Consider the following 17964-nt stretch of genomic DNA (forward strand, 5'->3'; position numbering starts at 1 on the left):
GTCAAATGGTGTGAATTTGGCAGGCTATGTAATGTCCTCCCAAAAGAACAGACTGTTTTCTTAGGAAGGAATGGAAAGGATAAAAAACACTGTAGTAGAGTTTAATAGGAAAATATTACTTAATTACCACACAAACAATATTCATATTGCAGATAAACAGTATGTAATGCCAGACTCTTGGTTGCTTTAAGCCTTCCAATTTTTTTGTATGAGTTTTTCTATGAATTAACAGAGATCCCTCAGTTTTGGAAACCCGTGCTTTTGTATAGCAGATCACTGATCTTCCAATATATTAATTTACCTGTGTCATATTGAAGGCTTAATAATACTATCACAAAAGATTCTAATCTTAGTCTTGCAAGATCACTATTGAGGCATAAAGATGTTTGTTTACTGTTCACTTTTCATTCCATTATAGTAATACCTCTTCATTTTATGCTTGATTATTCTGATAAATCTCTTCTGTGTGACTTTAAAACTGCTCTGATCATGGTACCCTATTTATTTATTTATTTATTTATTTAATCTGAGGATATTAAGTGCCCAAAATGGTGATTAGGCACCTAAAAGGCTTAATTACTAAATTTCCCTGGGTAGACATGTACAGAACCGTCTTGTTGCTTCCAGAGCATTTGCCATGAATCTTAGGTGGAAGAAATACCTACTGTGCTTCATCTTGGAGTCTGAGCAGGCTTGTGTCCTGCCTGTTCTGTCTCAGAGAACTGTTTTAGTAACCAGAATACTACTTGGTAGTGCATGGGATGTTTGCTAAGCTCTGATTGAAGCTGTTTCTGTTCTGTTAAATAATTTATATGGGGCTGGGGAGAGTGGGAGGAACTGATTCTTGGATCAGCTTGTTTGGGCTTTCAGTGCAATGGGAGGGTGAGATTGAAGAGTGCAGAGTGCAACATCTATAGGAAGGAAATGAGAACCACCTGTCATGGGATATCCAGTAGCCTGGTGGGTAAGCACTTAAGAGGTGGAGACCTGGGCTGATATCCCTGCCACAGTCCTGGCAGATTTCAGAAGTTGTCATCTTTCACCAAACACAGGTTCCCATCCTGGGTGTAGGGCTACTGTAGAGAGGGACACAGTCTTTTTGTGTGTATCGTTTCATACTGTGATTTAGCTATCTAGCCTCAGGAAAGAGCTCAGAGCCAAGAGTGCTGGATAGAGTCTGATGACTGCTACTCTAAAGGCATGTAATCTCAAATCTGCTCTCTAGGGTGTTTCTCCACAGATTTGACAGCTGCTTGCTGGATGTCAAAAGTGTTAGCTCTCTGCTGCTTCTAGGTATTGGATACTTAGGATTGGTACCGGATGGTGATGATGTCACTTGTAAATTCCACTGTGAATTTATCCTTGAGAAGGTAGAAGATACTGCTTTAAATATTGTACTGTCTGTGTCCCAAAGAGATACCATTTCAGTGAAATCCTGCGTCAAAGATGTGCTAAGGATCTAGAAAATGCATTGGCATGCACCGCTGAGCTCCCTGTTTCAGTAAACAAATGGTGTAAAAGCAGCCCTGGGACCTTGCATAATGTTCCGCTGAGAGTCTGTAGTAGGATGAGGCTGAGCAGAGCTACTGAAGTGTCCATGTATCTAACCCCAGGACTGCTGAACTGTTTTCCACAGTGTGCTGGGGCTGATTAGAATAGAAGCTCTGCATTACCTTGCAAATGCATGGCCCTAGTTTCAGTGTGTACCTGCTCATAAGAAGTTGGTGATGGTTGTGTCCCCTAGTGGCCAGAGGCCTGTGAAAAGGATTTTAATGTCAAGTACTACTGAATCTGTGTTAGGCTGGCCAGTAGGACCTGCTTTATTTTGTACTACAGTCCCAACAGGATGTATCTATAGTATAAATTATGAACAAATTTAAAACTGCAGGGAATAATTGAAAGCTGCTATGTAGAACACAAATAGGATATAGGAAGATGCCGCTGAGATGTATGAAGGAGCTAACTCTGTGCTGTACAAAGACAAGAATTTCTCACAGCTTTCAGTGTTCTTTGTGTTCATGTTCTTAAATACAATCATAGGATAAAATTGCATGATATCCTGGCATTTGCTTTTATCATTACTGTGATCCCCCTAGAACTTGGCATGTGACTTCTAAATAGTGTTCTTGTTTGTTTTACAGATTCTAGGTTGGCCTTATCATAGGAAAGATGTACTGTGGCTGTTACCACCTCTCTTTGTTCTGTAACAAGATGACTAAGTTTGTCAGTTCGGTATTGTGTATTGCTGTGCTGATGATCCCATTCCCATGAATCTCAGCTCAGCTGCTGCAGACTACTTCAGTGCATGCTAAATTTGCAATCTGACTTCATTGAAGTGCAAAGTTGGCTTGCTTGTCGAAAAACTGGCAATACATATAAAACAATGCAGTCCTTTATTTTTTGGCTCAAGTCAAGGCTTATATAGGCTTAGAGAATGTTTCAGGATTTCCACATTATGTGAGCAGCTGTTTATAGTGTGCCAACCTTGTTAAATATTGAAGAGGTTAGATTGACTCATGTTTGTGCAGCATTGTTGTGTGGTAGTAAATAGCAGTATCCATCGAAGTTGAGCTTAAATATAAAAGGAAATGATCTGTGAGTGGATTTTATTTATTTATTTATTGTGATAGGAAGCGTTTTCATCTGTACATTTTATCACAGAAGTTTACCATCAGTCTTGCTCCATGAATCTGCCATAGTATTTAACAATAGATCATATAGATTTATTTTAAAGTATGCTAACACCATCCTTCATTTTATTATTCACAGTCAATTGCTTGTGAATCCACTTGTCAAGGGAAGGAAGCAGCATTAATTACCACATTTTACACATGCCTGCAAGGAGGTTTGTTTAGTTATCCTATCTTTATGTCAGATAAAATGGACTTTCTGCTCTGGGACTAGCAAAAAAAGGCATCTTGCATTAGCACTCTCTACATAGGAAGAATTCATACTGAATGTGTTTTTCCCAATTTCAGTTAAGATCATTTTAAAGAAAAAAAACCCTGCAAAATAGTATGTATTGCTTAAAATTAAAGTAAGATCTCTCTGCTTTTTAATACAGTAAATATTTCAAATGTTGTTTGCAATACTGCATGTTGTTTCATTGATCATGATATAATGATCAATGGAATGGTGGGGCTTAGATTATTTTATTCCAAATCTGGTTCCATATTAATGGGGTTAATATCAAATTTGGTGGAAATCTGTTATCACCTCACATAAATTAGGATATGTCTATTATTATTTTTGGGGCAGGTAAAAACAACCAAACCCCTGAGCTAAAACAATTCTTAGCTGAAGTGCGGGGAATTACCAGTCACTTGTGTGACATGCTTTTGCACTGGTATCTTGGAAGGCTACATCTTGGCAAAAATCTGACATACTCTGCTCTAAGCTGTAAATCATATGATCACACCTCTTTGTTGCAAGATGCAGTGAGGTTTGTGCTTGATTCTTCAGTTTCAATACACAGATTACCTAAAGAATTTGGATGTTGTAGCACACCATCCAGAGAGATGGTGGGATCTTGGTCCTGTGTATCCACCTGATGCCTCAGGAGACGGAGGTCTCTGAGGGAGCAATACTGAAATCTCAAATCCAGGGTGCCAAGTCCCAGACAGATGGAGCATTATGGAAGAGGCCTTTAATTTGCATTTCTCTGGGCTTCAGATGTGTAAACTTGGGCTTCAGGAACTGCTGTTTACAACTAACCTGCTCTAGTGTTTTCAACAAATAGGGACGCAGAGGTGTGTCCCATGTTGGAGAGCTGGGAGATATGAACAGATTGAGTTATTTCACTGCCTGACAGAATTTGAACTTCCTGTCCTGTTCCATGTCCCCCTGCCTCTCTGGTCTGAGTATGCTAACACATAGGGTGGTTGCTCCTTAAATCTCTTTATATACACTTTTTTGGACTAATTCAATATTTGTTTGGACAGAAAGGAATAGTGATTATGAATCTCTTATGAAAGATGGTATCCTCTTGGGGTAGGATACAGTAGCAAAGTACGTACCACTTCTGGCTTGCTAGTGGTTGTGAATTGTGGAGCTGGTTGGAAAAGTCAGAATGACAGGCTATTTCAAAGGAAGGGTGAGGTGTCAGTTGCCATAAGCATTAAGTTGGCCTGTTTTATAAAAAGGCAATCTTTATCAAACACACTAAGGCGGGTTTTGTATGCTGTGATACGTTGCATTTTATGAGAGCTTCCAGACTCACATTTTGTGTTCTTGAGCTACAGCATATCAAATGTCTCCCAAAAATCTCACCCAAATGTCTCTAGAAAATCAGTTCCTTTCAGAATCCAGAGTGAGAATGTAAAAAAAAGTGGACTCAGTGTTTCCTGTGGAGCCCCATCTGGAGTAGCACAGCAGCTCTGTGTTGTTTGAGGATAATTGAGTGTTTGCCTGACTTGCCCTTGGAAAGGAGTCTTTCCTTTCATTTCTTGGGTTGCATTTAATTTGGCTTCCATTTGATTTTCATGTTCTATTTCTTGTTCTGATGCCTCCAAACTAAAAGCTACCAATTGGCAGTAGTTTTGTGTTTCTTACTGTTATATAAAGCAAGCAAACAAACAAAAGTAAAATATTTTTAGGAAGCAGCAAACGTTTTACATCATATATATAATTTTTGTTGTTCAGATTATTTTTATCATGATATCCTTTTACTAGGGATATGCACCATAACTGAAATATCTGTGAATGTTTTCCTTAATACAAACCAAATGTAGCATTTTAGTATGTTTTGTAATGTAGTGATTAATCTGACTTTTGCTAATGTCAATGGAATTTGGTTCTTTAAGACTTGGCTGTGGGATCAACCTTGTTTAACATTTTTGTTAGTGACCTTGGCACAAGGCATTAGTAGAATGATGAAATCTTCAGGTGATATGGGGTTGTGAGATTGTGTCAGTACACAGAAATAATAAATTAACATTGGAAGAAATGAATGATATTGATAACATTTGATAAAGGAGAACATAAGGTCACATGTATACTGTGATTGTGGGGCTGCACCAGCACAAACCAATAACAATTTTTCAACTGGAGAAAAGAAAAATGAGAGATACCTGAGAGTTTTGAAGGAGGAGAACGAGCTATTGTCATGAGGGTAGTCTTGAATAAGGCATGTGCAAGTAACCAGTTTGTGAAGAGAGCTGCTGGGCACTGTACTGGTAAGGCTACCCTAGGAATCAGCATGCATCCTGCTCAGCTTTGGCAGGGCACTGAGCTAGGTGCTCACCACTCACAGCTGTGCTGGTGAGAGGTGGGCAGCTTTCCCCACTGCTCCATTTTTTGCTCCATTTTTTTTTTCTTCAGTGCATGCTGATTCTGCAAATCCTACTGGGTGCAGGAGGAGCTGGAACATGCTCCCCTTAGAAAAGTCTTCAGGGGTGTGTGAGGTATTGGAGGTAAGCCTTTCCCTAGGAGTTTTTCTGTCTCCAATATTTAAGTTGCTCCCAGCACTGCTAGAGAGAACATTATTGCTTAACTAGCTGCTTCATCAATGGTCAAAGCCCCCGTCTTTCCATGTGTAATATCTCTCTCTCCACAACTTGCTTGTTCCAGTACATTTCAAGGACAAGGTTTAATTCAAGCACACGAATGCAAACTATGACATCAAACAAGAACAACTCTTTTTCAGTGATATGTTAACTGTGGAGCAAGTTAGAAATATGATTTCTAATTTCCACACTGAGCATTTGGAAGGTGATTTTCAGAGAATTAACAAGGAATGCACCCTTATTTTGTAGGCTTATTATGCAGTGCTATGTTGTGATAGCTTATGAGGTTGTCTATTCTGGTTCCACATGCACATTAGTACATCTACATGTACTTAGGCAGAAAATGGGTTTCTCTAGATGTTAGGTTCCTGAAGTACTGGAATTTTGATGTACTAGCGGCAAGAAAAAAATACTAGAATTATAAAGTTAGGCATTATGAACATTTGAAATGGTGTATATATATATATAACTTTATTCTTGACTAAACATTTTAATGGGATGTGAGTACTGGATTCAATAGCAACCAGTCCTGTTTGGTTATTTGGATGACAGCTGGAGTAGGGGGGGAAGAGGAGGTATTATGTATTTCTACTGATGGAAGCAAACGCCCACGTAAGAAACAGAGGTGACTACAGTGTGCAAAGGAGCCTGGCTCTTACCTGTCTGCCATAAGTGTCTATAGTTGATGCACAGAAGGGAAGGACACTGAGATGGCTGTTGAAAACAGGTGACATATCTTGTCCAAGCTACAGAGCAGGTCTATTTCATAACCCTTGTCCCAGCCTGTGGGCTGGGAAGGACTAAACAAAAACCAAGGATCTATGCATGGCACGTAAACTCAGCTCTTCTGAATGACTCTAGTGTCAGCCCCTCTGTAGCACAGAGCTGTTATTTTGGGCAGTGAGCATCAATCTACTTACCTTTGCAAGCCTTTGAGTGATATGCAGCACTGTGTCAGGTATTACCAAATGTATAGCAAACACTCCTGTCCTGATTGTATTTTAGAACTTAAATTTAGCAGTCTTAAAAAGCTGCTATACTATTCCTGGGTCATAGATAACCCTAGTGTGAAAGTATCCAAATTGCACACCTGTGTGTACTTCTGTGCTTCCCAAATAGTGATTCAGGCTTCTCTTTCAAACAGTACAATTAGTGTTTCTTTCAGGAAATACACGTTTCCTCTGGTGTTTATGCAGTAATTCCAGTCCTCTGCTTCTTTGGATTGCAGATGCATAAAAATAAAGAAAATCTATTGACACACTTCTATGCAGGAAGGAAAACTGTGAAACCTAAGAGCGTTTCTTTAATATATCAACCATGAGCTGGCAAATACATCAGCCGTGAACTGGCTGCTATTCATGACTGTATATGCGACAGCTTCACACAAATTGAAGCCAGCAGTATTGCCAGTGATTGATTTGTACTGAAATGAACAGAATTTGGGACCAGCATTCTGGTCATAATGGGAGTGCTGCACATGTCAAGTGATTTATTATTATCATTTTGTATTCTTTTTTTTTTTTTTCCCCCAGATATTTTTCAGCTCCTGTTTCTCTTTTCTTAAGCAAAATAGCTAAGCGCAACTGATGCAGCAGGCAGACATGTTTGTCACTCTTCTCACTGTTTAAGGCACTAATACCTTGAACAATACCCCAGTTATTCTCCGTTACTGCTCTGGCACTTGACGGAGAGAATCGTTGGATGAAGGAGGGAGGAGGGATTGCTGCCCACTTTCACTCTTTGTTGTGCTGTGATCTTTGGCAGGGTTCTTTGGTATGGGGAGAAGGGAAAAGGGAAGTACTGGAGCCAAAGACACAGCAGCCTGAGGTGGTGCAGGGCAGTGCTTGGGAAGAGTGTATCAAAGATGTACAAAATATGATTTCTGATGCATAACAAGGGATTGTTTAGTCCTGTCTGTATTTACACCTGCATTGCTGCTGTTGAGCATGTATACCCTGCCCATGCTTAAATCCATGTTTCATGAAAAGCAGTGGTCCTTTGTGCAAAACATATTCATATATCTAAAAAAAAAGTGCAGAGCTGGTGGTTTAAAAGAATGCTTTTCAGGTACCCTTCCTGAAGGAGCTTCAGGAGATGTTAGGCTTGTTCTTAAATACAGGAAAGAAGGACAGAGCCCAAGTCCCAGTCTCAGAAGTCAGTAAAATATTAAAACCTGCTGGATTTTCCATCTCTACATCCTTATCTGTATTTTAGTTTCTCATCTAGCCTAATAAGTACCATTTGGCTTAAATCTTTCAGAATGACATCCGGACTTGCCTGAAGACATCGAGTAATGGAGAATTCACCACTTTTCATAGTTAATTAAAGGAAAGGAGTAGTTGATGAAAGACTGATTTATTCACTGGTTCAGTTGCAGCTGGATAATTTATTGCCTATGGTTGATGTGAAAAAGCATTGACTTGTTGTTGTTGTTTTTTTTGTTTGTTTGTTTGTCTGTTTGTTTTTAAGGAACAAGAAAGGGGTAACTTGGTTTGGTAAATACTAGAATTTTAGTAGCATTTACTATCTAAGGAAAACTACAGTTCCTAATATATGGTAGTTACTTTTACAGAGATGAAAAGCAGAAGTAAACCATCGTGGCTGGTAAGTCAGTTCTAGAATATTTGTGTATTATCAAAGAAATAAGCAAGTATCAGACAATTTTATTTGGTGGTGAGCCTGAAAAAATCCCAACCCAAGAATGCTTAGCCTCATGTTACTAAGTTTACGTAGGTACCATAACACATGGAGTGTGCAGTGTTGGATATGTTCACCTTGGTATTACAGCCACAGGTAAAAGGAATTCTTGTTTATCACTTTATATGCTATTAAATCTATTACCATGAGCATATGGTATTTTTGTACTTCAGGATCAAGCTACTGTTGATATTTGTGAGTATTATTCAGTTAATACTTGATTATAAAGTTTCCATTGCTTCTGTTTTAGCGTTTATTTTAAGAATGACTAGTATTTTTTTTGTAACTTTGCAGAGTACAGATGCCAATTCAAATGTGAGGAAAAGAACGAATGCTACAGTACAGTCAGAAGCTGATGGTGGGAGCCGAATTGACACAAGGCACAGCTCCATCCAGACTCCCTCTGTAGCGCAGGGGTCTTCTGACATTACACCCCACTCTCTTTCTGCATCAAGTCCCAACCCTTTCACACGCATCAATGCATCAGAGACATTATCTTCTGCAAGAGCTACCCCTCCAGCTCCTCCTTCTACCCCAATTTTAACTGGATTTGTATCCCAGCATGCCACAGCTGGATCCCCTTCCATTCAGCACTTGCTTGGATCTAGACTGGAGCAGATTCAGACCACCACACCTAATACATTAGGAGCATCTGCAAAACCATCGGCTGTCACACCACCTGCTCCCCCTGCCTCCCACTCTGGCACTAGTAAGATAGACAAATATGCACGTATTTTATTTCCTGTTACCTTTGGAGCATTTAACATGGTCTACTGGGTGGTGTATCTATCCAAGGATACCATGGAAAAATCAGAAAGTCTAATGTAGTTTTGCTGCTATGTAGTAGTTCCTAAATTATACTCACATTTGATGCAGAGTTTCTTCTTTTGAAACTATTTAAAAAAGTCAATAATTATAAAAGCTGTGTGCTACTTTCCCGTTGTAAAGGCTGGAGTTATTGGGGATAATTAGTAAAGTCCTTCCAGAGTAATAGGTAACAGAATTGTCTTCCTCCCTTCAGCTAGCAGTGAACCACCAGTCTCTTCAGACAGAATGCTTGCCTTTGGGAGGAACATGCAGAGGGAACAAATCAAAGGCAGAGGTGCACAACTGTGCAGTGGAACACATCTTGACTGCTAGGAATTATGCATGCTGATTACCACAAATCCCTGAGGCACTTAGCACCGCTGTCTGGACATAACATTGCATTCTTTGAGTGCAAGGCCTATGTCCTGAATATTTTGACAGTACTTGCTAGAAAAGGACTTTCCCTGCTAGATTAAAATTGGCAGAATGGGGGAAAAATGAGCAGTGGAACGAGAGGATGGAGTCCAGCCTGGGAGAGTGCAACTCCAGAAAAGTTATGCAAAGGAGTTGTAGAGCTCCATATATTTTTACTAAACATTATTTTGCATTGCAACCTGAGAAATTCTCACTTCAAAATAGGAATGAGTGAACCTTATAAAATCTGAAATCTGATGTAATTCTCAAAATTGGAGTTTTTTGTTTGGTAAGGTGATCTTAAATGTGATTCTTCAACTTTGCTGACCAGCTTGAGTGGATTTATTCCTAAATTACATCTGTTGTGGTAGAAGGCAACCAGGCCCACAGTGTTCAACTGCTTGAATTTTGTTCTTTCCTTTGGATGCTTTTGAGTTGTTTGTTGTTTGTTTGTTTTCCATAATTTTCAGTCTGACACTTCTGATTTCCTTTGAACACGTATTTCTTCCCACTCTTTTATATAATGTTTGTTTCAAGTTAAATTTTCAACAAATTTTGAAGTAGCTTCAGAATTGAGCAAAACAAAATTTCCAGTGCTTTGATGAGCATGGCTATGGCACATCTTTGAGTGAATGCAAGACACCCTTTTCTGAAGGAACGCTGTGACATAAATGGGAAAAGAATGCTTCTAGGCGAAGCAGGGCAGAACACAATGTATATTTATGGTCAATTTGTTTCTCTTATGCATAGATAGGTGCTTTCTTTATTGGCTCAATATGCAAGCAGGCAATTACCCATTTTTATTAAAACAACAACAAAAACGTGAACAGTTTAAACGTGATAAAAATGTTATCTGCATTGTTCTTTTTACCAGAACGGGTAGAAGATATGCTGGCAATAAATCTAAACATGTTTGCAGAGATCCATCTGGCGAGGCAAATGGCTACTGTTTCTGTGCAGGCAACAAATGAAAATTCAAATTCTCAGCATACCTTTAAAGGGTCAGGAAGCAGCTGATTCTCCTTCAAGTGGGCCAATTCTTATCTTCAGTTAATTTGTGTAGCAGATTGGTAGCCCATTGTCAAAGTTTTATACTGGGGGGAAGATAAGGTGAGTGTTGTGGGGTTCTCTGCCCAAGTAGTGGTCAACTGACTGAGAGACTGATGGAAATCACAAGCTACTGGGGTGATTGAGGTCATGTGTGAGACTGCCTTAACAGAGTTGGGACAAGAATCAGTGCACAGTGACCATATCTCTTTGCCTCTTTCTATCCAAATTTTATAACTATTTCATAGCTGTGAATCTGACCCTCTAGTTTACAGGACTTGGGAGAATATAAGAAACGTGTCTTACAGCATGTAGTACGGATCCCAGGCTCCTACTTCATGTATAGCATTAGAACGTTTATGATAGGATGCATAGGATTTGGGATGTCTTACATGACTTCATTAAGAAGTAGTAATATAAACAGTTACCTTAATCTTTTTTTTGTTTACTTAAGTGATATTCTCAAGAGGCTAGGCATGGTCCTTTCTGTTTTGTGTTTTATGTCTAGAAGAAGGTTGAGATTACAACAGTCCTTGGAAAACCATTACACATGCCATAGCGCAGAACCAGAAATGGAGCACCCATGCAAGTTGTGTAGCTGCAGTAGTTTGCATCTTTGGAGGTATCACTAGGACCTGTGACTGTTTCTTCTCTAATTAAGTCATATTATTGCAGATTGTCAGAATAGAAGATATTCTACAAGAGATTGTTTATTTCGTGAAGCAAGAAGAAACAAAACTAATCCTTTGCCAACTGCTAATCATAATTGCACAAGAGTTATATTTTTCATACTATAAAGAACAATGGTTTTGTGTGTGCTGGGAACCTAGAATTTGCTCCAGAAGTTACTGAAGTTATTCTTTGCTTTTCTCTCTGATGAAAAACATGTATATTTTCTCTCAGACAGAGCTTTAAACTATTCATGAGAAATAGCTGTCTCTTCCACCCATCCCCCTCTACTGCTCACATAATCAGCTTTTTCAGTGCATTGTTCAGTAGGATCAACACTGGTTCAGGCTATTTGACCAAGGTCAATCTAAATATGATACTTGGATTCATTTATATGTCCTGTTTCATATTGAAGACTTATAAGGAGGAAAAAAGGATTGCAAAAATTAATGGAATTCCAATTATTAATTTCTATGCTTCCATGTTAGAAGAAATTTTTAATCATATCTCAGAACAAATGTTTTTAAACTGTCAATATATTTCTGAATTACCTTCCAACACTTGCATGTTAATATTCAAAATGAGATATAAAAATTCTCATTGAGTCTAGGACTCATTTATTGTACTGTACTACATTATTGTGTTCCTGTGTATGAGGAAATTATCATAACTAGCTTTCCGAAGTACATAAGGACAATGTAGATAGAAGGTTATTGTTAACAGTGTTTTTTTCATCATAATTAATCTCCTTTTGGAGTGATCAGAAACTGTAAACAGCCTGCAGTATACTCAGAAATACTGTCTGGTTCTGAATACTGTGTAATTTAGAAGCACAAAAAAAAAAAAAAAAAAAGCAAGGCAGTAATATGCTAAATATAGAGGGCCAAATGTTCAACACTGGTAACTAAAATCACAAGGGAGAGTGTTGCAGGTGTCATTTCAGTGACCAGATAGGTTACTAGGGATGGTTTTGAGTGAGATGAGCTTTACAAGATTTTTATTTTTTTTAATATTGGTTTTGTTGAACAACTTTTTTTTTTTTTTTTTTTTTTTTTTTTTTGACAGTAGCACAGTCATTTAAAATTAACCAATTGCTTCAGATAGTCATCTTTCTAACCAGGAAAAAAAAATTGCATAGAGAGCCAAAGAACCTTACCAGGAAGCAGAGATCAATCTCCACTAACTGCTGTTTCCTCGGAGACATTGTTACCAATAGCAAAACTCCCACAGATTTCAGTGATGCAGCCCCAACCAGTGATGCAGTCATTTGAGAAAAACGGTTGAAAACTCAGTTCAAGAAGATTGTCTTCACAGGTGTTGAAGTGTATTTCATGGTCAGCTGTAAGGCCAAGTTGTGCAAGGTCAAATTTCTCTCAGCCTGCTACTAAGAATTTTCACTTAATTTTCTAAAGTGATGAAGTCAAGTAAAGAGGCAAATCCAAACCCCAGCCCTCTTAGAGCTCAGCAGCAGAACTGGAGTCTTTGTGCCTGCAGAAGGGACTTGTCTCCATCAAATGGATGTCAATGGCACATTTCTGAGGTGCTCTGGATTTCTTCTCCCATGTGTTTTTAATTTTTTTTTTAAAAAAGCAGATTTTGTAAATTAAGTCACGCAGTCTATGTCACCTTGCAATCAGGCAAGTAGAACATATGATAATTGAATCAAAGAAGCAAATAATTTAATAAGGAATGTGACTAGAGCTCTTCTATTAACAAGAGCTAAAAGTTATTGATTATAGGGAGCTCAAGCATAGTCTTGGGCATCTCATCATTTTTATGACTCAGGATGGACTTGGAAAAAAATGGGAAAACCAATTAACTATATGTAATAGGATTTAACCAATTATTTCCAGAGAAAAATGAACTAGCTATTTTTGATAAGTGCAGAATTCTTTTTCCTTCAGTTTTCTTGCATACCTCCTGTATGTCATTCTTACACAGTGCACCCTATGGGGTAGTGAAGTTACATGTATGTTGTCAGAACATCGGAGTATACAGTGTATATCTATTGTGCTGTTGGAAGTGAAGGGGTAGGCTAAAACAGAAGAAAAGAGCACACACACAGGTTGTGTAAGAGACATGCTGGCCACCTGAGACACTTTCTTGTAGATACTTCAGGAGATTCTCTAGGAGAATTTTAGTGTGAGAAGCTGGAGCATGGTTTCTTCTGTAGCACAGTCTCCCGCCAAATCCCAATAGCTTTAAATGAAAAGCTGTTGTATGGCTAATAAAGTTATAAATTACAATACAGACAGCTGAAAAACACTGCTTTTGGATTTGTTTAATTCTAAAGTTAAAATCATGGATTAAAAAAAATGGCAAATGCATTGTTGAGAAAGCTAGGTGACATATAGCATTTAATGATGACATGGATAAAGCCAAAGATGATCAGAGTTTTAGAAGTATTAGAGAACAGCAGAGATGTGTGGCAGTAAGTTTGCATGAGGTCAGTGGAAAGTGGAGGATGGGATGCACTTCTCTGGATGGTCTGACAAACATAAATCAGTACATTAAAAAGTTGGAGGAGCAGAATTGTGTAAATAAAACTCAGTGCAAAAAAACAGATGGTTCAGTGGAAGGGAAATCAGGCCTACTGGTTCTCTTGGAAGGAAAAGTGCATCATTTTGGAAGAGTCTGATACACACTAATTTTTATAGTCTTCATTTGTAGGTCTCTACTTAGAAACAAGTTGTAGTTTTTTTTGGAGAATATGAGTGTGGTTGTTCAGTTTCAGCATGTTCTGAGTACATCAGATTTTGAAAGTAAATTTTTGGCACATTCTAAGCAAGTGTGAGTAGTGAGAAGTACAGAGCATTCGGAAAAACTCTCTCTTTGCTAATGTTAATTATTGTGTTCTTAACTGGAGGGAATGAAAAAGCAATTATTGTAAGATCGATGGAACTTGTAAACCATACTTTATTTTCATGTGGATTTGAAAATGTGGTAGGTATCCTTTTCAGAATTGATTAGTTTTACCCTCTAGTCCATAACTTAATGCATCTACAGATCTCCTTCACACTTCCTTATTGTTTTTTATATTATTTCAAGAGAAAGAGCTTACTTCAAAGCAAACCAGTTACTATCCACTGCAGCTCACTATGTTTTCTGGTCATAATTCTATTTTCTTTCCTTCTTTCCTGAGAAATCGTCATGTCATCTTTAAAATAAAAATAACAGAGAAAAAAAAAAAAAAAAAGCCTTGGAGACTCCCTTTTTAGAAAAAGCATCCAAACTCCCAACAGCTATAAAATGATCTCTTTAAATAGTAGCATAATTTCAGTATTTAAAAATACTAATGTGATCACAGCCTGGATACATATATATAAAAACATTCAAATAATATGAATTCTCTGAATTGTAACGGAAGCAGGCTCAAGATACGCTTGCAAGCAGGCTTATTTTGAAAGAGTACCTTTCTGGATGCAAAGCACCATGTGAGGTAAGGAATTATTATTATTATTATTATCTTCATATCTGTATTTTCAAGGGAAAATATCCTGATGGGGAAAAAAAAAAATTGTACTACTGAATTAAGCCTTAACTGGAACAGAGATCTGAGTTGCTCTTGTCGTTGTTGATCTACGTCACCGTTTACAGTCTGTTTTAGTGAATGCTGTATCCACATAGATGGTTGGTTGGCATAAAATAAGCATTTAAAGAAATAATCTTTATATGGGAATATGTTTTACTCCTTCGAAAACTCTTATCTGGAGATTGGGAGAAGAAGCATGTGACTGTATGAAGCACTCACCTGGACTTGTGAGTTCAATGCATTGCAAAATTAAGTACTGATTTGTCTTGCCTTGTCATCTTGTGCTGGTGGCTCATCTCCATGGTAAGTAAAGATGCACAAGTATGGAGAACCAGACATGTTGAACTCAAGAACACATACAAGTGTGTCATTAAGTGCTTTCAAAGCACTTTAATAGTGTTTTTTTGAACCTCCTCACTATACAGTAACTTCACAGTCCATTTTACAGTTGCAAGCTTGAAAATTTCCCTGCTAGACTGCATTAGGTCATCAAATAAGTAATATACATCATAACATACTTTAAGTAAATCAGGTTTTCTGTATGTACATTCATTTAATTTTTATTAATTTAAGACCACACTTTCTAGCACCAGACTGCTGATGGAGATTTAAGGAGTTTTGGATAACCAGGGTTCCTGTAGAATTACATTAAGGCAGCCTTTTATAACGTAGAAGGATGCCTTTGCAGATCAACGCCTGTAGCAAATTCATGGTGGAGACGAATCCACTGCTGCTTAATCCAGGTCTTGAGTACACGAGTCATATTTGAAGGGATCATGGATGGGAACTAGCTTATGTGCTACTAGCCTCTGAAGCAGTCTGCACCAGACAGACAACGTTATTACATTATTACTCTACCACAAAACTAACTGTGCTCCTACCTTCTTGCTGTCTGCTTTGTGTGGTGAGAAGTACTGGTGTGGTCATGGTGAGCTGGTTGAAATAGCTTGTCTAGCTAAAAGCAAGTTTGTCTTTTTTTTTTGTCTTTTGTCTGAGTTAGCAGGCAGCTGAATCAGTTCTCTGATCTGGCTCACTGTGTTAGTTCTGGTACAAAGGAGGTGGTGAGAAGGCTGGGATTATGTTTTGGGGTGGATTAAAGTTATTGTGAAACCACAGCTATAGGATTCTTCCCCTGCCTCCTCTGGCATTAAAGCAGAGGCTCACAGCCTTCCTTGAACCTTAGGTACCCTATGTGGTCATTTTTTTCTTCTACAAAGGCAATTTTGTCAATTGCATCAATTATAAATAATGGACAAAAAATACATGAAGGTCAGAATTTATGAAAGATCTTGAGTCAAGTCACAGAGAGAGAAAAGGAAGAGAAGGGAAAATATCAGCAAGGATGAAAAATTTAGTTTCTTGCTACCAAGCAGTTATTTTAAGATATGTCCTATTAGAGGTACTAGAGCAGCATCTGGCAGGAAACAGCCTAGAAATAATTATTTCTTCATTATAAATAAAATGAGAAAGTAATAAAGAAAACAAGTTGCTAATGTTTTCCTAGAAACGTTTATGTTCCATTGAAGTTGTTTTCATTAAAAAGTGTATGTTCATAGCCAGGAAGAATTAAGAGGCAGAATAGTAAAAGAAAAAGATCGAGTTTTATTAAAGCACTTTGAAACTTCTAGTGTTTAACTTGATTTGTTTAAGAGACCAAATAGAGAGATTCCTGCCTCTGTTTTAACTCAATTATAGAAGGAGGGGGAAAAATCAAAACAAAAGCTTTCATTACAGTGACAGCCAGTTTTCGGAAGTGTCACCTTCCTACAAAATCTAAAGACTTTGTGTACCTAAATTCATGGGACGCTTTATTGTGCTGAGCATTTCTGATAATCTGGTCAGTACTACAGCTTGTGGGCTGTGGCTGCATTTAAAGTAGTTGGAAAATGTATATCCAAAACCTTGGCACATGTATAGCATGGATCCTATGAAAGGAAAAGATGAGTTTGTAACCCATCGTTTGGCTGCTTGAGAGCTCTGATGTTGCTGATGTGGGGAAAGGTAGGAACCTATGGTCAGAAAAGGGATGAAGGAGAATGAGACTGCCTCTTTCAGAGATGATTCAGATCTTATGCTGGCTTAAGCCACTTATGAAAATGCCCCCTAAACTCCTTCCCAAGTGGGAAGCTTAGGCATAGGCTGAGTGTAATGTGGAAGTCAACACTAACTGCAAATCCTGCCTGCAAAACAGCATCCTTAGTCTGTCCTAAGGTTTCTGATGCTGTGGCTGGAAGGCTAGAAGGATTTGAGCTATAGCAGTGACTGCCAGCTGGGATGCATCCATCCTGCTGTGCCTCCAAACCATACCGTGATGTATCAGGGCCCTCAGAGTAATGGCGGCAGGATGGAAAATGCTCTCTTGGAGTACCCAGTAGGGCAGACTGGAGGTGAACATCTCTCATCTTTCAGCTCAGCACAGCTGATACTGGCTGTAACAGCACTGAACATCCCAGAGGAGGATCAAGGTGTCCTGCACTTGTCTTCTCCTTACACATCTGCTAAATGCTCTGATATGGAGAGTAGTGGGGCTGACATGAAAATGGGCTTGCTTAGTGCAGCTGCTTGGTACATATCCATGGTTTCTGTAGTTGTTTTCCTAGTCCTGCAGTGGTTTAGGGAAAAAAAAAAAAAAAAAAAAAAAAGTCCAGCTGTACAAGCTCTGCTCCTGAAGCCCATTCTAGCAGCACATGGGCTTCCTCAAAAGCAAAATAGCATCTCCATTTTTTAAAGGCATAGTTGTTTTGCCCCTATCAGTTGTCCTATAGCTTAAGCATTGCAAAAGTTGCTTTCTTTTTGACTCTTACTTCTTTTAAATTCCCTATTATGCTGTGTATTTGTGAAGAAAATAACTGAGCTGACTCTCCCCTGCTGTCCCGCTGCTGTCTTATTTATATTGTTAAAAAATAAGTTTCTTCACTGCACACATGGAGATCACGGGCTGTTTTGCAAATTTGGGGAAGGCAGCAAACACAGCCAGTAATTGCTTTACTGAGTGGGGACTGGGGTCTAATAGGCCTGAACTTAATCCTAGTAAAACGGTCTGTTCAGCAGGAGAAGGTATCCCTGTGCTGGGGAAGAACAGCTGAGCCTAGAGACTGTTAGACATTTTGCTGAGGTAGGGTATGAGAGTTGAGGCTTAAGAGCTGCTTGTTAGCTATTTTAAAACTTCCTATGTACAGTCTCTAAACCCATGCTTCAGCATGTCCTGCTCCTTTTTGCACTGTTTTGGTTCCTTCCAGACCTTTCCCTGGCTTTGCTCCCTTGCCCAGTGGATGAGCAGGGGACCAGTAGCTG

At 38.6% G+C, this 17964-nt stretch overlaps 1 protein-coding gene across 1 annotated transcript in view; it reads left to right on the forward strand.

Moving 5' to 3' along the window:
- The window catches only part of GABRA4 (gamma-aminobutyric acid type A receptor subunit alpha4), a 40296-nt gene extending 28677 nt beyond the window's left edge, over positions 1-11619 (forward strand). The window contains exon 9 of the mRNA XM_082758564.1: positions 8496-11619. Within this exon, the coding sequence (XP_082614690.1) occupies positions 8496-9029 (534 nt within the window). The 3' untranslated portion in view covers positions 9030-11619. The remainder of the gene's footprint in view (positions 1-8495) is intronic.
- Positions 11620-17964: the final 6345 nt, after the last annotated feature.

This window comes from Aythya marila (assembly GCF_965140915.1).
Source record: "Aythya marila genome assembly, chromosome: 4".
NCBI classification, from domain to species: domain Eukaryota; kingdom Metazoa; phylum Chordata; class Aves; order Anseriformes; family Anatidae; genus Aythya; species Aythya marila.